This window comes from Cheilinus undulatus, linkage group 22 (assembly GCF_018320785.1).
Source record: "Cheilinus undulatus linkage group 22, ASM1832078v1, whole genome shotgun sequence".
Taxonomy (NCBI): Eukaryota; Metazoa; Chordata; class Actinopteri; order Labriformes; family Labridae; genus Cheilinus; species Cheilinus undulatus.
The window spans coordinates 20568517-20595258 of NC_054886.1; the positions used below are offsets into that span (position 1 = coordinate 20568517).

General features: G+C 40.3%; 1 protein-coding gene across 1 annotated transcript in view; it reads right to left on the reverse strand.

The window, feature by feature from the left end:
• Positions 1-6659: 6659 nt before the first annotated feature.
• Positions 6660-26742, reverse strand: part of LOC121504712 (glucosidase 2 subunit beta-like) — a 213528-nt gene continuing 193445 nt past the window's right edge. Inside the window, exons 14-15 of the mRNA XM_041779733.1 lie at positions 9778-9877; positions 6660-7096 (exon numbers count right to left, since the gene is read on the reverse strand). Of these exons, the coding sequence (XP_041635667.1) occupies positions 6959-7096; positions 9778-9877 (238 nt within the window). The 3' untranslated portion in view covers positions 6660-6958. The remainder of the gene's footprint in view (positions 7097-9777; positions 9878-26742) is intronic.

The window sequence follows — 26742 nt, forward strand, 5'->3', positions numbered from 1 at the left end:
ATACAGTTTTCCAGACATCATCAGATATCTCCAGGCCAGACTCCCCCTCCCATTTCTGCTTAACCTGGAGAGTAGAATGATTCTTAGAGTTTTGTAGTCTTTTATAAATTTGTGATATTAAATGTTTACTGTCTTTAGCCTTATATGCATCTGTAAATATACTGATCAAATTAGAATCCCCATTGTCTGTTTGTTTAATTTCCTTGTTGAAGTAGTCTCTGACCTGGAAATACCTGAACATATCCTCTCTTCCCAGTCTGTATGATTTAGAGATGTAGGCAAAAGACTGCAGGCCGTCCTCATTGGCTATAGTGCAGTAAGCTGTAATAGCATTGTGTGCCCACTGCCGGAATCGCTTATCTAGACCTGATGGTTTAAACTCTGAGTCATAAAATCCTTAACATTTCAAAGGACAACCCCCCTCCTATTTCCAAATCAAATTCCCAAAAATGTACTAATGAATTTTGCTAATTTCCATGAATAACCAGAGATTGAAAGCCCCCCCAAAATCAAATCAAATTTCCATAAACTACACAAGAATTAAACTTATTTTCATCCCATCTTGATCCAGGGACCACCAGCCTATACTTGAGTAGATTTCACTAATAACCCCAGTAACTCTGTTTTAAGGGACAAGGGGCACTCAAATGGAGAGGTGAGGTAAATATCTTAAATTCCAACTACAAAGACTGCTACAAAGGAAGAACATGATAAGGGTTTATGCAAATCAGCTACAGCTCCAAACGCTAATGATTTCCATCATTTCCCTGTAGGATTGTTCTAATTTGTAGTTACTGTTTCTTTTAGTCTACAGTTTGATAAATCACTGTCATAGCTCTGATTGTTCCCCTCTGTGTTAGAGATAATTTAACATTTTAGGAAATCCAGCTGCACTCATTCAGCTTCAACAGCTCTGATATCAAAGTGCTGATTCAGTCTAACATCATATGTTTCACCTCTGTGGCAAAGTTAGAAATGGTCCCATTTGTATTCAGAATGTAAAAATACCCACAATTCTTCCCCAGCCCTGCGCCTCCCCTCCTGAAAAGAGGGAGCGGGCAGCTGCGGGAGGCCCCTGCTAACCACATGCTATCACAGCTCGGCCTCCAAACCTCCAACCGCGACACGCTTACACTCATCCACTCCACAGGGGAAGTGTTGAGCCTCACTCGCCGACGTGAGAGCACAAACACAGAAACATTTACCCTTGTAGATGCACAGCGCTGGCTGCTTTATACCCCCTCCCCTTCCAGTTTCACATCTTTTTTTTTTTCTCTCTGCTCCTCCCATTGCTGATTTCTACTCTGCTTGTGTTTCTCCTCCTCTCGAAGTACACTTTTCCCCACAAGCCTTGTCTTTGTCTCAGTCATTCCTGTTCATGTTTGTCTGTGTACCTTCTTCTTCCTCTTGTCAATATTAGTCTTTCTTCATCTGCCTCTCATTTCCTGCCTTGTTTCACTCCTCTTCGTTGCTGTACAGTGTCACTGCTGTGATGTAGATTTTCAACTAATGCCTCCAACTTTCTTTGCAACTATTAAAAGCTTGTTTTATGCAATTTTTTTCTGAGATATTACACAGTAAAATAGAAGCAGTGCTTAGCTTCTCAGACACCTTAATGAAGGCTAAATGGAGCCACTTTAAATCCAGACCATCTAACTGCTAAAAGAACAAATAACACTATGGGAAGTAAAATGCATTGGAAATATGAGCAGCCTTGTTATGAGTACATAATAAAAGAAAAATCGGTGAGTTTTCTGCTTGTCCTCTTTGGCTGGCATTAACATTAAAAGCCTGTGTCCACACCACTGTTTCAGAGTGCTTAGTATTTCTCTTTATTCAAGGAAAACACAGAGACATTGTAGAGTTGTCCTGTTCTGGTATTAGCCCTAAAATTGTACCTTCAAAAAAAAAAAAGAAAAAAAAAAAGGTCTGTTTAAGTCAAAAACCTGACCTGCAAAACCCAACATCAAAACATGTAATAAAGCCAGGCAAAAAAGCGTGTCCTCCATGAATACACTCTAACACAGCTCATGTAGCTAAGGCTAAAGCTAATGAAGCCACATTAGCTACATACGCTACAGGGATAATGCAGCTACATAGCCCACATAACTGAACTTGAAATTAGCCAAAGCTAATGAAGGCACATTATCTACATTGGCTTATGCTAAGTCTGCTAAAGCTCATACTGCTACAGCTAACGTACCTACACTGACTTATGTAGCTTGCATAGCTACATTAGCTTTAGCTAAATCTAATCAAGGTAGATCAAAGTACTTCTAGAACAGGTCTTACGTTCAATGAAACTGGGAAAAAGCTTGTACTCCATGAAAACACAAACACTAACATAGCTAAGGCTAAAGCTAATGAAGCTATGTAGGTTATATAGCTAATGTAGCTAAAGCTATTGAAGTTACATTAGCTACAAAAGAGTTCAGAATAAAAGTATTTTCAGGATTATTTTGTACAGTAAAAGGTAATGTTCAGGTAATGTAGCTAAATCTAAAGATAAAGAAGCTACACAAGATTTGTAGGTAACATAGTTATGTACCTTAACTAATGTAGCTCGAGCAGATTAGATTTTGTCTGACACATTTTAATAGTATTTATGCAATCAGTGACTTGCTTTAGTTTTGTTAGCTTTGGCTAAAGCTAATGTAGCTACATTGCCTATTAGCTTGAGCTAACAATGCTAAAGTGAGCTACTGTTCATGTAAGTAACTTCTACAAGGAGTCTATAAAAGAATCTAATCATAGATTAGACATGATCTTTTTTCTGTATAATTTATGATCTGTTAAATACAACCTTTACGGCCCCAAACCACAGACAAAATGTAGAATTTAACTATCATGGTACTATGATACACATTATCGCACCTTTTGCAGCTAGAGAGCCTTGTTGAACATTTTGAGTTGGTGGAAACCAAACAAAGAGATAAAAGGACTTTATGTGACTTTTTTAAATGACTGGATTTCCTATCTATTGGGGATAAAAGTAGGTAAAAGACCAGTGCTATCTTTGGAAAAGGGGAAGGGATCAAAGATCGTTTCTGGCTTTCAAGACAGATGAGCCGCAGATCACAGCAGTCAGATGCTGACAAGTAAAGCCTTTCAAAATAAAATTGGGTTACACTTCTTGCTGGCTTCTAAAGTCCTGATTTTCACCATCTCTAATGAAAGCCCAAATATAGCCTTAAATAATACAGTAAATTTGTTTAAGTGATGATGATTGAAGAGGGTGTGTAAGCTAAAGGCTGCCTGTAAAGCATCAGTATTGTGATGGAGTCAGCTGCGGTAGGCGGGGAGATGTGACCGTCCCATGCCAGCTGCCTTGAGGGTGCATCCAGCCTCCCTTTAAAAGAGGAGGCTTAAAAACACTCACTCCTAAAGAGTGAAAGATGAACTGGGTTGTGGTGGGCATTAGTCAGTCACTTTTCCCCACTTCCACAGAGCAGGTACCCTGAACTAGTTTCCACAGAGCTGAGTCGCAGATTTAATGCAACAGAAAGCCTCTGGGCCCTTTTAGCAATTTGGAGTCAACACACAAACACACCCACGCTCAACCGGAAAGACTTTCCATGCCTTCCCCTTCATGTGCTAATGTGCTGAATGAAGGTGTGTGAGTCTGCATGCGCTAAGTTTCCCTTGTGAATCCTTTCCACAATTCCCTCCCTCCCTGCTCTGATGTGTAGCACCACATCATTCACCAGTCAGTTCAAAAACCCAGCGCAGAAACTCCCTTTTGTTTTTCTATTTCCAAACAACTGTCCGTTCAGACCGCAGTCTTCCAACGCCATCACCACCCACGCTGTGTGGAGGTGAAGCACGCAGGTAATTTAACACATGATGATCATTCAGCAAAGCAAGGAGTTGTTGATCCCCTGCAGATTGTTGAATCTGTTCCTGCGTGAGAGGAGGAAAAAGTTCTTTATGAGACACCATCGCATCGTCGACATATGGCAAATGATGAAACATAAAGTTTTCTCCAGATGCCACTGAAGCTGTGCTGTTTTCTGCTGTATTAGATAGAGAGCGGCTCTTGACACTATGTGTGTGTGATTGGCAGCATTTCCAGCTGTCGGCAGAGTTAAGAGAGTGTAGGCTCAGTGTGTTTATGCTGACATCAGCTTTGGCATCTGTTGCATATTTGAAATGGTGACTGCAGGAGACATTAAAAAAAACAAATGAAGAACATTGTTGTGTCGTTTCCTTGAGACGAGGATGACACGTGTGCCAGCTGATCAGTTTGGGTGTTTGCCTTCACAGATGTGACATTAACAAGATAATTTCCCTGTATAGTTTGAACACTTCATATGCATTTACATAAATGTTAAATTCATTCTACTTTAAAAGTGAAGCAAAACCAGTATACCTCTCGGCTCAATAATCCTGCTGTGGTCAACCCTCCTCCACCCCGGCTACCTCCATTACACTTCTGGATCCAACTTCTATATGCGATCCTAGCTTGTTAGCATGTTATCAGCACACAGTTCAAAAGCCTGCATCTCTGATGGTATGGGGTTGCATTAGTGCCTACGTCATAGGCAGCTTAAACATCTGACAAGGCACTATCAATGCTGACATATAGGGGTTTTAGAGCAACGTATGCTCCCATCCAGACATCTCTTTCAGGGAAGGTCTGCACCTTTTATCAAGCCAGTGCTCAACCATATACTGCATCACAACAGCATGAAAACATGTGGCACATCATAAAACAGAAAATCTGGAAAAGAAGACCCAGGACTGTTGAGAAACTAGAACCGTACATCAGACAAGAATGGGACAACAGTTCCCTCCCAAAACTCCAGCAACTGGTCTCGTCACTTCAAAGACACTTACAGACCGTTGTTAAAAGAGGATGGGATGCTACACAGTGGTAAACATGGCCCTGTCCCTACTTTTTTGAGATGTGTATGTTTTTCATGAAATGGTAAAATGTCTCTGTTTCAACATCTGATATGTTGTTGATGTTCTATTGTGGATAAAATATGGGTTTAGAGGATTTGCAAATGAGTTTATTGTTTTAATCTACATTTTAAAGTGTCCCAACTTTTTTGGAAATTAGTTTGTACATTTCTCCACACATTTCTAAATCTGTATCTCTACTGATAATATGGGATGAACCCCATACCTCTAGCTCATGGTGATAACCAAAGGCAGATTGAAAATCAGTCTTCAGCTACATCGTGTGTTTGGCTTGTTGGAGTTGACTGTAGTCAGACTAACACGTTTACGTGGAATTTACAAGTACAGTTTCTTATTAACACAAAAATGTGACTTCTTCTAACTAGATGTAAACATACTGAGGCTGAATGGGAGCTGAAGCCAGATAAATAAAAACAGCAGTCCCTGGGTGATGCAGCCCCAGGCTATTGCATTGCTAGCAGGCAAACAGCCACCCCAGCAGGGTGGGAATGTATCAGACAGCCTATCCCATACCTGACAGCCTATTCAGCTCATTCTCTTGTTTTCTAGGTTATTTCCCTGTTTCTGCATTCCATTTGTCTTCCTTTGTGTCCTAGTTGCCCTGCTCATTTTCTTGTTTCCTAGTTCCTCATATTCCCTTTTATCTAACTAGATTTTGTTTGTTTGGCTCTTTCCTCAATTTTTAAGGCATTCTCTTCTCTTAGCCCATTTTTTCCTTGGTTTACACATAATTGAGTTTAAAATTTTGCTCATTACTTGCAAAGCACTTATGGATCTGGCTGCAAGCTACTTAACAGAACTTTTAACTCCAAATGAGCCAGCCCAAAGCCTCAGATCCTCAGATGGGGGCCTCCTGGCCATTCCAAAGTTGGGACTTTAAACTAAATGTGATAGGGCCTTTTCTGTGAGTGCCCCTTGACTTTGGAATGACCTGCCTGAGAACATAAGGCATGCAGATTTAATCACCTCCTTTATGTCCCTTCTTAAAAATTATTCTAGACTTATTTTGTGATGATGTCTTCTGTCTTCTACTCTCTTCCCTCCTTTCTTCAATTTTCTCTCCATTAAATTTTCTACTTCTTATTTTTCTTAGTATTCAAATATTAAAGCTTTTATGTCTATTCTGCTCTGTTCTGTATTTCATTCCCTATATTGGTTCAGCCTAAGATCCTCAGGTAAGGGCCTCTTGGTCATTCCAAAGTCAAGACTTAGCACCCAAAGCTGATAAGGCCTTCTCAAACAGACCTCCTTGACTTTGGAACAACCTGCCTGAGGAAATAAGATGTGCAGATTTAATCATCTCCTTTAAATCCCTTCATAAACTCATTTTTCGAGACTTATAGTTTTGTGATGTTGTCCTCTGTCTTTTCTACATCCTCCCTCTGTCAATTTTCTCTCTTTTACATTTTCTGGGTTTCATTTTTTGCTGTTATGGTTTGTTTTCTTGCACCCCACCCTTATGATTCCTTGTATCTGATTTTGTTTTCCTTTTTAGATTTTTTCTTTGTTCCATCTCATTTATTGTTTTTCCCTAGTTTTTATTGCTGCTTTCTTATTTCTGAATTTCAGGATTTTTACTTCATCCCCTCATTTCCTAGCCTGTTTCCTTGCCCCCTAACTTCCTTGTCCATTTCTTTTTCCCTAGCTTGTTTCCTTGTTTTCTAGCACTTTTCCATGTTCCATGATCTAATGCTAGTTTGATGAGTAAGGGGAGAGTTCACAGACTCAGATCCAGTTTCAGTCTTTTATTTAAATCATTTCCATACTCACAAGAAATATATATAGTGTGAGGTATACATGAAATCATTCAACAAATGCTCTATTGAAATATGAATATGTAACACTGTAAGGCAATACTGAAGCACTTAATGGTAACTAAAACTGTACAGAAACAGGGAATCTGAATTGTTTTAGCAAAACTAGCTTGGAAATATATTGTATAGTGACAACACAGATGTCAGAGAAGACCCTTAGGACTCCAGCCAGGCTAGCTCAGTAGCTAGGTTAATGTAGGCTAGGCCAGAGAGAGAAGGGGTCACAGTTCACTGTGTATGCCCCGCTGCTTTAGCACCGGCTGACAGGCCACAGGAGTCTGGAAGTCCATGATGTACTGGCATTTGCTTGGCTCCTTCACCGATCGCAAGGCTGTCTCTGTTCCACATGTCAGAGTGACCTAGAAAGGCACAAAGAGAGATAAACTTGAGGTGATGAGAGAAGAAGAGCTCCGGTTAGCAGGAGTCAAGAGATATGTTAGCTTTATCTAGCAAGAGGAGAGCTCGTCCTAACTTTTTAAAATTACTTTTGTTATTTCACCTTTTTACTGAACCTTCTTTTAAGACAGTGAGAAAAAAGTGAGTCAATGCCGATAAAATAGAAGGATTTTTATCATACTGCATGAGAACAAACGTAATGCTGTGATGCTGGGACGTTGAAGTATGGGAGACCAAAAAATCCAATGTTTTATTTTAGGAAGGGAAGCGTCCATATATTCTTGATACATCTCATATGAAGTGAAAAATTTCAAGACTTTTTTTTATGTTGATGATTATGGCTTACAGCTCACTAAAATCCATTAGATTAGAACAAAAAGAGGCTTAAAATATTTCACTTAATATGAGATGAATTTATAGAAGTTTAACTCTGTAAAGTAAATCAGACTCCTCAGATACTCTGCATACTGCCTGAAAAGTCCGACATTATACTTACGAACAGAGATATACTGTATGTATTTCTCCACTAAAACTAAACAGCCCTGGTGTCACAGCTCAAGTTTAGAGACAGCTGTGTGTTTCAGGGCTGAAAGGGAGAGAGCACTAGGCAAAGATGAGGTTCAACATTTCAAATATAATGAGCATCGACTTCTGACGAGACTTCATTTATGCCAACTGCACACGGTTAGGGGTCGTTTCAAAGGGATTCATTCAAGTCTTTTCAAAGAGATCCCCTGGATGGCACGAGTACGTACATTTGTGAACGACATTTATTGGACTCTGATTTGAAGAGGGGGCCAGGCAGAGCAAATAAGATGATTAGAAGTGCTGCATTTTTAATTGAGCAAATCCAGCAGAGAAAAAATGTAAAAGATCCCATAAAAGTAGAGGAGGGAGTGCTGCTGGGGAAATGGAGGAAGGGGAAAGGAGAAGAGAGCGAGCATAAAACCAATGTAGACTGACAGGGGGGGGGAAAGCCAGTCAGCTCCCATCACTTGGCTTTGAACAAAACATCTTTTTGCCAGGCTGCTGAGTGGGCCATGAGGACTGAGCGTCTTTCACTGATTGACTAAGTCCCCATTGTTGAAACACACATGCGCAGAATGAGGCACACAGAGAGCAGACTGGGTGAGAAGGCTCCAATTTGTCCCTGATGAATGTGCTGAGAGAAGAGCTTCATTTGGTTGGAAATAAGCAGCCAGGGCCTCTTTTAACAGTTCACTTAGGCTCGTTTTATTTCTAAGGTGGGCTGTTTCAGTCATTATGTGCTGCGTCTCAGAGTTTCTATGGCGGGGAAAAAATATGTTTGGCTTTTTAAGGGGTGATGTTTGTTGTGTCTGAAGAATCTGTGGATGATCTTACCTGTATAATAAACACCAAACAGCTCATGGTCAATGTTGTGCTGCTATTCTATAGGAGCAAAAAAACTTATAAGCACTGCCATTTCAAACCAAACAACAGTCTTGGGTCACTGATGCACTTTTTCCCCACCATTCGCTGTCCTCTCTAAACAAAGGTGTCAAAAGTCTGAACATAAATCTTCAAAAACTAAATTTTTCCTCATTTAAAAATGGACGTGACAAATTTCATGCAATTCAATAAAAAAGCCATACAAATACTGACTATTGCATATCTTTTGCAAGATACTGCACTATTTCCTGCTTTTCATCTGCAGCAAAATCTTTCTTTTTCCCCATACTGCATGAAAGCTGTGACATGCAGGACACCGTAGTCCTAATGATCGCCTCCCAGCTCTTTCTTTCAATGCAGCTGTGTTTATATATGATGTACTTCTCACTAATCCCTGCTTGCAGCTTCTGCTGCTAGCAAAGCTTAACCTCCTCCACCCCAGCCTCCTCCTTTATAGCATAAAGCTTGTTGCACTCTCATTCAGATTCATGCTACTATGGATTAAATGCTTTGAACTAATTTCATTGCATTCAATAAGAGCATTCTCCGCCAAGTAAAACTGTTTATCCATTTTGCAAAAAACGTTAATCAGACCCTTTAATCAGACTCACCTGGCTGTCGGAGATTGATGTCAGTGATGTAAACTGACAGGAGAAGCAGCACTATTTAAAACTTTGTTTAATATTAATTCTATTTTCATAATAATGTGGAAAGTCGAGATAAGCAAGAGTTGATCTAGAGCAGGATTTCTCTCTCTTCCTGATAATCCAGATAGATGACGCAAAGTGCAATCCACCCCTTGAACCTGTTGTGTTGATACGTTGAGTACAGAGGGAGTCTAAAGTGGGTTGTTTTGTAATGTTGACTGACATTTTAAGTGCTCCTCAGCACTGGAGACAGATTTTACCAAAGAAAATGGGTTTTGTTTTGAGAGCGTTTACCGCGGAATTTAACTTCTCAACTCTGAAATGTCCACAATTGTCATAACAAATTAAAATCTAAAGAGGCTCTGTATCACATGTTTTATTTAGGGAAGAACTTCCTTTACGGCTCCATGTATCCATCTGTGTATCTGCCAGTCTGTCAGTGAGCTCGTACCATTTGTTCATCTGTCTGTCTATTAGTTTATTCATGTCTGCCTCTTTGTGCTCTCATATGCTCCCATTACCGACAGTGTGTGAGTGTTTGTGTGCGTCTACTGTTTGTTTGTGTGTGAAACACATGTAGTACTTACTGTAGTGCTGCGTGAGCCTCCCTGCCAGCACGGTTCTCCATTCTCATACACCATCTGACTGTACTGGTCCTTTGGACTTCCTGCCCACATCCCCCACTTCCTGAAATAAAAAAGAAGAAAAATGCTACCTTAATCACTCAGTGTGATAAAGTTTCTGTCTTTTTCACTGTCGCCAAAAATTAATCAGTCATTTACAAATCTAAACATTTGGGACACAGTTAGTGCAGGAGCATATCTATTCTTCTTAACAGCACTAGGTTGTCTTATTGAAAATATTTCCTCCTGGCATGATGGCCGCTCTGGCAGCGCCCTCCTTTGGATGGCGTCCCCTCTCCTCTCTTCAACAATAGAGGGAAAATATTAATTACCATTTTGTCAGAGTTAATTCTGTGTGCAATAACACACAGGGGAAGGAGAGGAGAAAATCTCAAGGCCGGCGAAGCCCATCTCAAATGAGGCTGTGGCTGCCCAGTGCGAGCTAATTACATTCTCACCAAACATTTGGAGAACCAAAGCAAACCAGGGTGCCAGTGGAGCCGCTCCAACCCTGCTCGCAGTGCTGACAGATGCCATTTGATCACCCTCTCACCAGCTAACTTCCTGTGATCTTTTGTTGAACTTCAGCTGCTCCTTTGAGGTGGCGTAGAGTGCAGTCATGCTGCTGCTGAGTATTGATTTTTGTAAAAACATTGTAATCCTGTTAGAGGGGGAAATCTTTCCTGCATTTGCTGCATGGTTGATTGAAGATGGGACTGAATTGCTCTGATCTCGTGCCCTACATAGGCCAGCGGCTGTTTTCTGTCTGCAGTGCTAAACACTCAGAGGAGAGAGCCGATAGTGAAATCAAACTTTTGTCAATATTCTGTTTATCATTGTGGGGAAAATGCTACATATTTAACTTTTTCTCTTTTATTCTGCCTAAGAGCTTTTCTCACCCGTGCTAATAGTACACAACACTTTCTCAGTGTCCCTGCAGTGACCTCTCCACACAGGATTAGAGTGACTCTGTGCTTTAAGTACTGCTTTTACTCCTATAAAAGCTGATCTGATGCTATTATGATGCTTGGGTTGTTTCTGTAATTCATCTTAATAATACACTGTATAGCATGAAGGCATCATGCATGGGTATTTCATGTGTCATACTGCACAACTTAACCTTTCAACCTCCCTCATAGTGTGTGTGTTTTTCCCCTCTTAAAGTGAATTACTTAATAGGGAATGAAAAGTTATCTTCTGATAAAGTTCACAAATGTGGTTAATTTGGACAAAAATTAATATTTTTCCAAAATTGTTTTTTTACCATGACTTGAAACTCCTTTTGTATGTTTTAGATTAGTTCCAACCACTCAGCTGTACTCGGTGCTCTACCACAGGATTTATGGATGTATATACTGAACATGTTATGAAGCCTGGCGTTAGTAAATGCAAGGTTATGACAGTCATAACAGAGACGAGAAACTTTAAGACATATTTAGGAGTATCCACCAAAGTATTTCATCATATTAGCATTTCATCTACACTAGGGCTGTCAAAGTTAACGCGTTAATATCGCGTTAACTCAAATTACTTTTAACGCCGCTAAATTTTTTGTCAAACGATTAACGCATACGCGTTCTGTATGACCCTGAACCCATCCCGTAGTTTGCCAGACCAGGATGCGGTGCCGTCGTGATGCAGTACAAGCGAGCAGAAATGGATAAAGGACAGAGACTTTTGAATGACAGGTTCAGCTTTCAGATCATGTCAGATAAGACTGAAGTTATTTTCTCCTACTGTCGACATGAACGGAGTTATAGGAAGTTGGTAGATTCTTATATAGTCCGCACCACTTGCTAGCCATGCACACCGCTAATGCAGAGAGCCGCCCCCCTCGCCATGCTTGATTTGTTTACAATGGAGACACTCAGACAACTCTGCAGGGATGGACTCGCTATCTGGCATACCGAGCATTTCCCGGCGTGCCAAAGCACTTTTGGGCCAGTATGATTTATTCTTTTATTTAGGCTATTATATCTGCCATGAACCGGCACCACAGCTGCGCTATTGACTGTTGACTGGTCTGATCACATCTCCTAAAGGTCCGCTCCCATCCCCACGCAGCTCCTGCTTGAAAGTGAAAGTATTCGGAAAAAACACAAAACTTACTAAAATGATCGACTGGAACTGTGAATAAACGCCAAATTTAAATAACAGTCAATCAAGATGCTGCAAAACTGTCAAAGACTCTGCAGTCCCTGTAGGAGATTGCCTGATGCATGGTGAATGTACAGCTGCATCATGAGGAGGAGGAGGAGACAGAGCAGCAGAGGCTGGTGTGTGACAGGAGAGCAGAGGTTAGTGAATGAGCTCTGTAGAGTATCATAATATAAGCTGAAAGTATTATTAGACTGTGGCTCTCCTTTATTTAGGAAGAAAAAAATGGTTTTAGATTAAATCTGTAGCTCTTCTATGATCTGAAGAATGAAGAGATGGTTAAGTCCTCTTACTACACCTTAAAAGTTCTCAGTCATTTCTTACTGTCAGCATTTATTTTACATTTGGACTACATTTTTTAGTTTGAAAGTAAAAATATGATAAATAATAGCAGACATTTTTTTAAGTAATTAGTTCCTTTTTCTCTTGAGCAAGGCAGATGTGTCCACCTTACTCACATCAGAACAGTGAAACACCATTAGATGTGTCTGTGCCTTACTGCTGAGCTCTCAGCAGAGACTTGACTTCTTTATGTCCATGTGTGATGATGAGATCTGTTGTTCGGTGTTCAGCTGCTGAGAACAGAGGAGTTAACTTCTAGAAGTCTAAAGTTTGACTCTACGTTGTGGTATTATTCAGTAATGTTACATTAAGGTCAGTATCTCCATCTGTTGTGGCTTGAGTGTACCATGTTATGCTCTCAGCAGATTTTTGCAGCGTTCAGTATCTTTGAGCTCAGACTAGAGAATTTTCTGGACTTTATCTGTTGTTGTTCTGGGTTGTTGACATGAACAAACATTTGCATAAAGAAAGCATTTTTGTCCACTTGTGTTGATAAGGGTATTTAAATCTTGAGAAATAGTACTGTAAGGTACATTTAGAATAGACAAAAAAGTGTGATTAATTTGCGATTAATCACAAGTTAACTATGGAATTTGTGAGATTAATCACGATTATAAATTTTAATCTATTGATAGCCCTAATCTACACACATCTGGCCTATTGGGAGCCTGAGAACACTATTTTTTCAAAAAACATCTTTCTTGGAACAATCACGTCTCAGTCCGCTTAACCTGCATGGGCGAACCCAGCCAACAGCAACAATAATTGCAGATTACATGATTGTGTTCATGTCATCTGCTCCTCTACAACATCTTTGAACAACAAATGGTCATGCAGAACAGCACACGCCACATGTTCTTTGATCCACTGCAGGGTGCAACAAGAAGGGCAGCCAGGAGAACGTTTTGGGTACGAGAAAAGCACTGGGTGCACTTGCTGCAACGGACCACCATGACCTGACTACGGCCTGACCAGCCGCTCCCAAATGGTTGAATGGATTTCTGACACGTTTGATATTTTGGCCGTATGACCCCTGATACCGCTGACGGTGAGAGCAGAACCATGAGCAGAATCCTCAACTTTCAACTGTCAAACAGCGTCTTAAATCATCATGACAACAGCAGGACTGACTCTCTAATGCCCCCTCACTCCTGCTATAAAAAGGGAAATAAACAAGGAGGATATTCCCACCTATGAACCTCCAGCTGACATGGATGGCGATGCTGATTGTAGGATAGAGTGTGAGAGCGAGGAGAATGAGACTTAAACCTCCAAATGAGAAAACTCCACAGATTTTTGTCACAGTCAGTCCTGACTTAACTAATACAGTGTGAACTCTCAGGTCGTACATGAGCATCGGGCAGTGCAGTGTGAGCACATAAATTGTGCACTGTAAGTGACTCAGCGTGAGCTGGTATTTCAACGTGAAAGTCATAGAGTCGACTTGAAATTGCAAAGTATGTCCGGTTTTAGCGTGCTGAGTTGATTCTCGTTCTACTCCACACACTACATGAAGAAAATCTGTGATTATTTGTCACCTGTTTGGGGTCTCTCACATTGAAAATATTGGTTCTGATTTAAAAAATATTTGTGTGTGGCAGGCATTAAATAGGCTGAAACTGAACAGAACCAGGACTATAGGGACTCGACATATTAGAGGTATATTTAAAAAATACGTGACTCATTCTAGTCTATCTTGTATTAAAGTCATGTCCAAGAAAAGGAGAATTTCAATCCATGAGTCTTTAAATGCGATTTCATTCTGGTTTGACCTTGATGAAGACCAACATTTTCTTTCCAAAAGCACTCTGCAGCTTTCACAGACACATGGCTGCCGTCTGCAGGTCCCTGAGAGTGCCTTCTTTTGCCATCCATGATGTGCATGGCTTATTTAAGATGCCTGAACGGGTCACTCGCAGGTGAATTGCTCACACAAGTGGAAGCCAGCTGGGCCTGAGCGTCTCGCCTTTTTCCTTCCAGCCTATTTGATTGGGTTTTAGCACCCTCTTAGTACCAGGAGGCCCCTCAAATGGACTGCTGTCAGGGGCTGCAGACATGTCAAGCAGAGAGAGTGACAGCGCTAGCTGACCAGAGATCCCCCTGCGCATCACATCTAAGCATTTTCCCTGATCGCCTCAGATGAATATCCATCTCATTCCTCCATGTTCTCCCACTCTCTATTCGCTGCTAATCTAAATAAACATCATCTCCTTTTACCCCATTTTATTGGCAGGCCTTTTACAGGTATCACTACTACTCTTATTCACACCTCCAAAAATCATCACAGTGAACTTAATCGTGCCACTGAGGTGCATAAACATGACTATATAGAAGTCTGACCCTGACACTGACAATACAGCAAAACCCAAATGTGCAAAATGAACCCCCTGGCTCCATGACAACTTGGTTTTCTCATCCAATTTATCACAGTTTGGCTTAAAGCGGCAGCCATGATGCCGCTCGCACTTAAAGCAGCAGGGCCAGTCTCCTTAAATCATCTGTATGTGTTTTCTTAGAAACCCTGTTTGCCTGCACACTCACATGATTCACACCTAAGTATTGCTCAAATATTCAGGAGTACAACAAAGAGAAGAGACACATTTCTGTTTCCAGTCCAATAAAACAGCGTGAATGAACATAATTAAGGAACGTAAACAGATTAACATCGGCAGCAGAGAGTAAATTGCATCTCGGCTTTTGTGGAAAATCCATTTCCGACCTCACGGAGACAAGAGAGAGGCAGAGAAAGCAGACTTCCTTCTAAAGATTAATGATAGCAGATATTGAACACTGCTTCTTTTAGGGCTTAAAACCTGGAGAATCTTATTTACAGGTATCTGGGTTATGATTCACTCCCCGTCTGGCCTCTTCTAATGCCATAAAAAGCACCTTCCATCACACATAAAGCTGTAATCGCAGCATATCTAGCCGGCTAAACCTATTATCTATACATTTACTTTGCATTGTGGGTGAGATAGTGGGTTTTAGACATGCCTGTAACTGTGCACATTAGAGAGGCAATCTCATTTAATTTTCTCTCTGAATCACTAAGGTGTGATTTCTATTGACACAGAAAAGCAGATGGAGTTATGATTTAATTACATCTACCCGGAAAAACACCATAAATATGCTGCAAGAACTGAAGAAGCACAGACAAGGTAAATAAAATGTTAGCTTTAAATTCAAGGGGATATAAAATACTGTTTGTATCAGAGAACTTGAATTGTTTTAAAGATTTTTATAATCTTATCCTCATTAGGAATAATAAGCATTTAAAAAGCTGATTAGCCTCCTTTTCTTCTTCTGAGCTGCTATAAGCTCCTCTTATTTCTTTAAAATGATGCGGTCGCCACTGATTGTGTTTTAAACTTCATCGCGGCATTAATCCGCGTGCCTCCAGCGATAAATCCCGAAGATCCACGGCTAATCTCGTTCAACACTGAGAGAAGAGTTACCCCCTCTGATACAGCCACAAATCAACCTTTCAGAAGCAATTATCATTTAGACAACTCTACTCTGGTGTTTAAACAGCCCGCAGATACTGAGGGAGGGGAAAAAATCTGGGCCAGAAGTGCACTGATGTGTGTCTGTGGATGTTTGAGCGTGTGTGTTTAGAGACCCTGGGCCTTCTCTGCAGAGAAAATGGACGAACATAACCACAGAGAAAACACGAACACAATGCTGGCCCCGTTTAGTACGGCTGTGGTTTCTCCAAGAAAACAGAATATTAATTTGCTTATTTGCCTTCAGAGCTTCCTCTGTGTGTTTGTAGACATTAGAAAGCCGACATTAACTCCACTGAAGCATCACTTTGCAGAGACACAAGCTAAATATCATTTTTATGTACAGTGCCTTCAAAAAGTATTCACCCCCTCAGATGTTTTATCATTTTATTGATTTTATTAATCAATCATGGTCAATATAATTTGGCTTCTTAGACAAAAAAATACCAAAAACACGTTTCAATGTCAAAATGAAAACCGATTTCTACAAAGTAATGTCAATAAAAAATAAAAATTCAATCAGTGAAATGGAGATCAGCTGAGTGCAGTGAATGTGTCTCAAGTGGTTGTAGTATAGATACCTGTGTCTGGAAGGTCCAGTCACTAACTAGTGACCAGAATTCCTGGCTACCATTACACCAGAAGACCAGAAGACAACAGAACACTCCAAGCAACTCAAAGAAAAGGTTTTTTAAAAGTCAGGGGATGGATACAAAAAAGATCCCGAGGCATTGAACATCTCCTGAGTTCAGTGAAAGCCATTATTTAGAAATGAAAGGAATATGGCACATGTGTAAATCTGACTAGATCAGGCCGTCCTCACACACTGAGTGACCGTGCAAGAAGGAGACAAGTGAGAGAGGCCACCAAGACATGCCTACTCTGAATGGGTGTAACAACTGTGTCCCAGGTTCTTCCCCAGTCAAAGCTTTAAAGGAGAGTGGTGCTTTAATGAAAACGCATTAAATCTGGACTAGAGTTTGCCAAAAGGCATGTTATTTTCCAACAAGACTGTGACGTTAAGCAAAAGCTACACAGACTTGGTTTAAGACAAGATGAATGTTCAGGAGTGCCAAAGCCCAGACATCAATTTAACAGAGAATTTGTAGCTAGACTTGAAAAGGGCTGTTCACGCCCAATCCCTCTACAAAAGTAAACATGAGTAAAATTGCTGAGTCCAGATGTGCAAGCCTGGTTAAGACCTATCCTCACAGACTCAGTGCTGTGATTACAGCCAAAGGTGCATCTACTAAATACTTACCTGAAGGGGTGATTATTTATGCAGTCACTTATTTTTCCTTACATGTTTTGTTTAATTGATATTACTTTGAAGAAATCTGTTTTCAGTTTGACTTTAAAGAGTTTTACTTTTAATCAAAAAGTTAGATTGACCATGGTTGAGTTAAAAAATCAAAACAAGGTTGAACCATCTAAGGGAGAGAATATTTTTTATAGGCACTGTATTATACATGCAAAGAATGAAACTTTTATGTATAGCTATGGGAACTTATCTTAACTTTTTCAGACTTTTTCTAGCAAAAATATGTCCCTCTGGCCTGTCCACAATCCCCCATGAATCCCCTCTCTTTCTCCATCTTTCAGAAAACGTGTGCAAAAACAAGCTGTTCTCAGATTTCCCCTCATGATATCATGTGGGGAGTTAACCCCGCCCCAAGGCTCAGTTGGCCCTCCCCACTTTGAAGAAAGTTCCGCCCTCCTCTCCTGTTCCTAAGGACAGCCACATCCATGTCCAGAGGGGGCGTGGTCAGGGGCGGAGTCAGAAAGCTCAGCAATATTCAAAGCCACAGGCACAGAAACAGCTTGTTCTGAACAGGGCTGAAACAGGGTTTATTTAGACATGCAAAAATCCAATACTGGAGTGTTTTTCAGAAAGAAACTACACAGACATGTTTCGCGGACCTCTGCGACCAATATGAACTTGTCTTAAAAGGGTGAAATATGTGACCTTTAAATGCACAGTTTGATTGAAAATGCAACAGTCAATATTGATAAACAAGGGGAGCTGAAAAATATTAAAAATGCTTTCATTTTCAATAAAAAGGGAAAATAACCGTCATAAATAACAGTATCATAAATAAGACCAGGTGTTACTTTTCAAAGTAAAAGTCCATGATACTAACTGATAACCTTAACATTCGTTTTTATTTTGAAAATCAATCCAAGCAAAGCATTTGAATAATCTGCTGCTTCAAACATAAGAAGATATGGTTTTGATCCCAGTCTGCCACTCCTGGTGCACAAAGAATGGAAGTTTGAATGAAAACAGAGAAAAAAAGTCCAAAACATTACAAAATACTTCAATGTGAGGTATGAAAAACTAGCTGAGTATCGCTGCAGTATTGAAAGATTTCAAGCAGCATCTCCCATCAGTTTCCTCCATTAGAGCATGTCAACACTAAGCCCAGTCCTTGAAAGAAACTCCATTCATTTACAGCAGCTGTCAACAACACATGTGCCAGCTCAGCTTTAGATTACCTGTAAATACTCCTCTAACAACCACTCACAGTCCTCACCTGTGCTAAGACGGTGTAAAGTCTGCGCTTATTACCGTCACCTTCTCACTGTAGCATCCACTCATTAGCTGCCGCAGCAATGAATTATCCCTCAGCTATGCTTTTCTCTGCTTTAACAAGGGGTCTGGGGCAGCGAGTTAGTCCCCTCACTATGCTGTTAATGCGCTAATCATTTACAGCATGAGACGCCACATCGCACCCACAGGTAGAGCGAGCAATTTGGAGGCTGCTGGCTAATTTAGATCTGCTGAAGAGCAAATGCCCCTCTCTCTCTCTCCCTCGCCGCTGAGCATTACTAACCTCTGCCACTCATGTAAGGTCACCAATCAGAGACACCGCCATTACTGTGCCAGTCAGAGATGCTCCTTTCACCTTTCTACCCCCCACCGTGCCCAGCGCCTTAATAAATAATTCATCAGCACAGAAAGATGTGAAGGGCTCATGCTCACTCAGGGCTTTGCTTTCAACAGATTTCCCACACAAAGAGGGCATTTATTTGTCTTTGTTGGCTTATTTTTCTGTATTTTAGGGCTCATAAAAGAAAAAAAACATGTTATTATGAGGATGTAAATAAACCTCCACCAGGTCCGACCACAAAATAGATGTTTTTTCTCACCTGCAGCCATTTCAGATAGGGCGTCAACCTAAATAATGACTTTAAATCACTAAATAACATCAGCAGCATACAAACTTTGGGTGCATATTTCATCAACACCTCCTGTCAGACATGAATCAAGGCCCCGATGTCAAACCCAAATCAGTATTCCGTTAACAGCTCACTTGCGCCTCATTAACGACTGGGCTGGATGTTGCCATGGCGACCCACCAGAAAGGCCATCAGGGGTTCACAGTGTCAGCCCCCCCCTCCACCCTTCACTTCTTACCACTTTAACCCTCTCCTCAGACACACAGGAGTCGTTAGCTTTTCACCCTGATTGTGGAGTAAAGTGCGGCTGAATAACAAACACAGCAGAAACATATAGGCATTAACACCAGGCTGCTTTGGAGGTTTATTTCTGTATCTGCCTGTCTACAGCAGGACTGCGCCCTCTTCTCTCTGGCGTCGGGCTCCAAATGATGCTGCCATGTTTCCAGGTAAAGAGGGCCCCTCTCTCTGCTAATGGCACTCCAGCGAATGACCTTGACAGCTTGAAAACGAACGCATTAAGTAGAACACTTAAATGTATAATTATGCCCTTGTTCCAGAGAATCTGTCACCACTGTGTAGGTTAAATCATTACGGCTTAGATAACATGGAAATAAATAATGAAACAAATCACCCCCTTTTTTTCAAAATGCCAATCAAGACAATTAAGGGGACGGGGGCTGGCTTTGATATGAATACATGAAAGGGAGCGTCGCTCCATTTATTAGGGGGGGCACACTGAAAAAAACAGCCATTAGTCATTTTACAGAAAAAAGAAATGTGCATGGAAATATGATGTGCTGTTTTCAACATGACAGTTTGATGAATAATTAAACCAGAATATAAAAATAATGCATGTAATGTATTAAGAACAGACACAAGTTAAAATTTCATGGAGTACTGAGAAAGCTATCAGCATATAATTTTAATATATAACCATAAAGATTAGTATTTTTAATAAGCTTTAAAACAGAACACACTCATGTTCAGCATATTAATGACCTGCTCTGAAAATGATGGTTTTTCACTGCCTTCAGAGACATGTACTAACAAGGATAGGATTATAAATAGGATTATTAGCTGCTCAGGAAACCGATCATCAACATATGAAACGAATATTTATTTAGAGCAAAAATGAAATCTTTTATGAAAATTCTGAATTTCAACTGGTATAAATTAGGGGTAAACAGTTCACAGAGGTCATGGTTCAGTATGAGTCCATTTCATCGGTTCATTTATAGGCTTAATTCTAGGCCTCATTTATAACTTTTAACCCCTGATGCCTAATAACTAAAAAAAAAAAACAAGAAAATTCTCATTTTTTGAAACTGAAATGTTTATTTAATCTTCAACCAAAATCCAAAATTGCCATAAAATGTCACATAAATAATTTTGTATCACATTAGCTGTTTTATTTTGCAACTGATAATCCACTGAAGGGTATTGCTAATCATTTATAAGATTGTATTCAAAGGTTTTTAAGTAATTCATGGACCATCTTGATTAGATAGAAGTATCATAAAGGTGTGTATCAAATATGATACAATAGGCTCTAAAGGGTTAAACTTAACAGAAATGTAGCTTACAGTTTGATCCCTTGGTCTGAGAACTGCCTGTGATAGTTAGTATACACCGTGCTGTATTAATCATGAAAAAAAGAGAAAAAACATCTTTAAATAGATGCTACATTAAATATGTGAAAAGTCTAATTTCTCCTTAGAATAATATAATAAATATAAAATGTAACGATGAAAATAAAATGTGTATTTTAGAGCCACGGTAAGGCATCATATGTATGATTTATGTGGTGTGCCCTAAGCTATTTTAATAACCATTGTGTCTCGCCTGGACTTTTTGTCTTCAAAAGCTTGTAAAACATCAACCCTGTGGAGCACAGTCAAGCTCTACACACCCTTTTCTTCAGGACAACCTAAGCTTTAAAAATATGTATGCTGCAGCAATTTAACTTGAATTTTAAAAAGGTTACAGGACTATAAAGACAAAAGAAAAAATGAATCAGAAATTAAAAATAAAAGTTCTTCATGTAATAAACACAGTAAGAAATAATGAATTATGGGTTTTTTTGCATCTCTTTTGCAGCTAAAGGATTAAAAACTACTCATTCAGTAATAAAGTCTTCAAAATATTCACATTTTCACCCAAAAGAAGTCCTTGCGTGTATGAGAATTTGTGTCATTATTTAAAGGGCAGTAACTCTGAGGGACACGTCACAGTCTCTCTGTGTCTTTTTCAGTGTTGGGCAAGTTACTGAAAAATAGAAACTAGTTACTGCTTTGCAAAAGTAACCCAAACATTACCTTTTTTTGCTTCAATCCTCTTTATTGAACACATCACATTCATTTGTGTTGCTGAGAGGAAATAACTCTATTTTCATCTAACATTTTAGCCATTATTATAAGGTTGGAAAGTGGTGAAACAATAGAACATAGTAGAAACTGGCTGTTTACATGGGGCGACTCCTCCTTGGTCTGCCGGGCTAACATGAGCTGCACCTGGGTTAGCGGTGTTTGTAGCATCCGGCTCTCTGGAAACTAGCTTAGCTGTAGCGTGTCTAACTCAGCACTTTGTGAGGTTGGAATAACTGTTGTTGGCAGTGGGAAAGTTTACTTCCCTGTTCTTTTTCGTCCCTTATCCTGAGGAGGGAAAAGTAACGCTGGTGTTTCCAAGACAGAGAGCTCATGCTCGAGTGCTCAGCCACGATGTGTGTGTACACTTCAGTGCCTGTGTTTGTTTGTGTGTGTCCACAGAGGCTCTATTGTCTCACAGGATGCTGATGTGCTTATGGTCCTGTCACATTGTCTGCTGATGTTTACTAAACTTCATCAATGAGTCGTCTGCTGTAAAAGTAACAAGTAACATGTGATTTAAATTCTCAGTGATTGTAATGGTGTTAATGATTTTAAAAAGAAACGCCATGACTAGTTTCCATAAAAAGTAAATGAGTTACTGTACCGTGTTACTTAGTAACGTGTTACTCCCAGCACTGGTCTTTTTCTCTCTATACATCACTTAGACTCTTTCTGCAGTTTAAAAGTCTGTGCACATGTGCCATTCAGCAAAGCATGACGTGACAACAGAACGGCCCGCCATTGGTTGTCACAGCACAGTCGCAATGCATTCTGGAATACAAACAGACAATATAGCGGTGGGCTAATTGCCTAACGGCAGGAACAATTGTAAAATGGATAACAAGATGCCAAATATTGGAGTTACTGGTGTGGATAAAATCTTTAAAGGCCCTGGAAAGTCAGCCAAGTTCCAGGCTCACTTAAAAGCGTTCTGTAAAAAGCTACGAAAGCATGGATAACGTCAATAGAATAGCACAACTTTCAAAGGAAAAGACAAGTATCAACGATTTACGGTTCAAAAGTTATTTAACTTTGAATAACACGTGTCTCTTGTAGCATGCGACAATGCTGTCCTTAGTAAAGGCTATATATGGATATGTAAAAACACTGGCTACAGTGTGTTTTACTCTTGCAAACTCATGACTCGTGTTCGTCAGTGAAGGACCACAGAAAAGCTCATGTAAACACAGGATGGGACAGTGTGTCTAAGCAGAGTGCCTGAATACACACTTAGCCACTGTTCTCTACTTCTCCATATGGCCTTTAAAACGTCTTAGCGTCACTGAAGTCCTCTCTGCTTTTAAATCTTGTTTTAGAAAACAGTTTAGAGAAATCAGCAAGAGGAAGAAAAAGTCTTCTGCTACTACTAGTGATGGTTCATTCATGAGTGAGCTGGTTCAAATAGCCAACTCTCACGTGATTTATAAGAGTCGGATCCTGTTTGAGAGCTGTTTTAAATTCTTATTACTATGACTACAATTATTTTTATGTATGTTGTGTGTGTCTGTGTGTTGTGTGAATGACTAGTAGGGATCATCTTTTCTCCACACTACCACAGGCACACCACACATTAAGGACTCATGCTTGATGGTGTAACATTAATATTTTATATCCTTAATGGTTTATACAGCCCAGCAGTGGGCAGATTTTATCTCACCCGCAAGGTGTTCTAGGCAGACAGTATATTTTGAAAAATAATTACATGCTATTTCCATCAATTTAAAAAAAAGCAAAATTGGAGTAAAATATCAGCATAAAAATCAATCATATATCTTGACATTGCTAAGTTTGGCAGGTCAAATGAAGCCAAACTGGTAGCTCAATGAAGAGCCATTTGAGAGTCGAAGGAGCTGGCTCCTCTTGCTGAGCCGAGCCAAATGATCCAAATCACTGAAAAGAGCCAACATTCCCATCACTAGCTAATGCAACCATATCTGACTTTTCTTCTTCGTGTGTTTTGTTTTGCCTGCTTCTTGATCTTCTTCATCTGCTGTTTAAAAGTGGCAAACTAACAATTAAGAGCATTTACTGCCAACCTAATTGACAGCTAGTTCTGCCATCTGTGATTGCCGTTTTTCTCCAATCAGACCATAGACTGTAGAAAGCATTCAGACGCAGTGTTTGTACTACATGCACAGAACCATGACCCCCAAACTGTGATGGTTCGGGGGAAAAAAATACTGTAACACCCCAGGATAAATAGATACAATAGCAATAAAGGTGAGTGAATAATTGTAATATAAGAAATGCTATCATTGCTTATGTATGGAATAAGTTGGTGAATAGATTGGAGAGAGTTGTTTTTATGTTGGTTTTAAAAACATTTGGTTTGAAATAAAGTCGTTTGTTCATTCTTTTAGTCATTTAAGCATGATGGTGGTGGCAGCACCATGTTGTGGGGATGCTTTTCAGCTTCAGGCCCTTGAAGGCTTGTAAAGGTGAAGGGTAAAATGAATGCAACAAAATATATGGAAATCCTTGAGGGCAATCTTATTCAGTCTGCAAGAGAAGACTTATTTTCCAGTGAGACAATGACCCAAGCATCCAGCAAAATCCACACAGAAATGGTTAAAAGACAATACTTATTATAGGCCTTGTGTGTTAATTAGCATTCCTGTGGAGCCCCATTCAGCATTAGCATGAATACTATCATGGTGAGCAGCAAAGTTGTGATGTTTCTGTTCTAAGTAGGCCCTCTAACACCACTCATTTCAGTGAAAGATGGGAAATAGTCGAATTCCAACATATAAAAAGATATTTTCATCCAATAACTGCCTCTTCTAAGTGAGGCGATTTTGTGAAGTGGAATTGAGAGTCATTTCCAGATTCAACCTCAAGCTGATGTTCTGGGCTCATTTGTACCCTGCTTGTGTTTGAGGACTTTTACAGTAATAATCTCATAGCTTCTTTGCGAATGCTGTGCAAGAAAATGACCACCTATGGAGATAATTAGCCCCAGTGCTTTTTCTCCTATTTACACATGCTGCAGAAAAACTGGAAGTGAACAGTAATTAATCTTCGAGAAGGGACGCCATATAATTTCCATTTGAAGCTCATTCCTTTAAACAGTTTTTTAAAAAGACGTTGGGAATTTTCAGCAGCCCTCATGAGAGCCTGGTTCTTATTGATCTAATGAACATATTTCCATATTACCATGGACACGGAGAAGAGAGAACCTCCTTTTTCTGGATAAATCTGCTCAGCTGGATCACTCAAGCTCGGGCCCCTCAGAGGACTCGACAGCCTGGAGGCATGCACATGGCTGCACCTCTCCTTCTTCGCACAGGGGGATTTTTTTCTGTTCCATTTTGAAGATCTGTTTTTAAGAACAATATAGGGTCAGTAGCTTCAAAGCAAGCTCGGCAGCAGGTGTGAGGAACCGCTTGGTGTGTGCGTGGCTAAAAAAAAAAGGCAGATCTGTAAACAGCAGCCGCATGTCTACAGTAGCACACAACCTATTTGTATTTTCCACGGTGGCCAGCACATCCCACTCTCTCTGGGGTTACTCCTCGCTGTCATTTCAGCTGCCTGGCTCCTTCTCCTCGCAGCGAGCACACGCAGTCATTCAGTGTGGTTTCAATGTTGCTAGGCTACCTCCGTTCTACTCTGTTTTTCTGTTACTGTTCAATAAAGCAGTTCAAGGAAGACCTGTGGGTTTGAATACTGAGCGATATGAACCTGCAGGACTAACTGACAACACTAATAGCTTTTTTTTTGTTTCACAATACCCTTTCTGTTTTTACTTGGACTCAGACCCACTATCACTGCCTACATCTACAGCCAAAGCTGCTGCTTTAGTCATAGTAATCATATATGAGAACATTTATAAGCTTTCCTGCTTATTTTGTCCTTTTTTAAAGGTGAGTCATATCCTGAGTGCTGAAGATTTTCTCTCTTCTTTTATGGCTTGTGTTTTCATATCCGCCCTCACAGTCTAAGAGTTATTATTATTCTTGTTTTGTCTATCCTGTTTGGAGCTTTGCATGTTGGGCGGATTCCAAGCCTGGACTGTCAAACAAAGACCGCTTCCAAGGTTGAAGGCTGCTCACACGCTGGGGCCCTGTACAATTTCAGCTTTTATTTTTTTAACTCTCCCTCTATCTCTCTCTCCTCTGGTGCTCTGTATGATGATGAGTGCAGAGCAGTTTGACCCGACTACAATAGAAGGACGGCTCCTTGAACTTTGGAGGCTGACACACGCCGACCCCGGGACCCTGACCGCGTGGCTGCCTGATTTCCCCGGGGTCATAAAACAAAAACTCATTGGGTGACCCTTCAACTGATCCCTCCCTCCTTCACAGAAACATTTAAATCATCCTCAGCCTCTGTCTGGAGGAAAATATGCTTCATCTCAACAAGGACAGACGGTCATTCTTATTATTTTAAATCCTTATGTGTTTGTTTTTAGTAAGCCCAGACATCCATATTTGTTGTCATCATATTTGACTGTTATGTTATCTTATCATTGAGTTTTAGGCAAATTTGAAGTGTAAGAAATGTGAGAGTTCCATAATAAAATGGTGGATGAGTGATAGTACAATGAGAATTTGGGAGTGAAACCATAGGAGAATTAAGTCATGACACCGTACCATACCATACGGTGATTTTATACCAACAATATCACAAGATATGATACAATTACATACAGTTCTTTAGAAACAATGCCATACCATATGCTACAAAGCAATCATGGTGTAAGGAACACCCTCACTACTACGGCATCAGACACAAACCCCAGCCAAAAAACCCACAGTGCTTTGTACAACCAGAGAATGTTTTTAAGACTTGTGAATCCGCTAAGATCCTCTAAGATATGATACCATATGATAGGAATACCATACCCAAGGGTGTCCCATAAGGTAGGCCACTGGTGGCAAAGATCTTAGGTGGGGGCGCGCAAGGCTTTGTCTGCTCTGAGGGCACCAAAATTAGGTTTTCAAATATTGACTAAAACCATGATATTTAGGGTTTTCTCAGTGAAATAATTAAAATCTATGTGGATTTTTGGTAGCAGTGTGTCACTTTTTCTTCCCTCTTGGGTCATTCTTGAGTACATGTAAGGGGGGCTCCAAGGAAAAATGGTTGGGAAACACTGGGGTAGACAACCCAGGCAGTTGCCGAGGGCCTGGAACTTGAAAGGGGCCTCCTAGAGATATCTGACAATGGTCAGTATCAACAACAACTGCAACAACAACACCTCAGGATTCCCCCAAATAAGGCCCCCTACTAGCCACAAGCCAGCAAGCACCAATTACTGCCATCTATCACAAACACACGTTTGTGTGTATATGTGCCAATGTGCCTTCTGCCTCGGGCCTCCAGAGTGTCTAGAAATGCCCCTGACCATATCATATCATATGATACCGGGGAGGACTAGA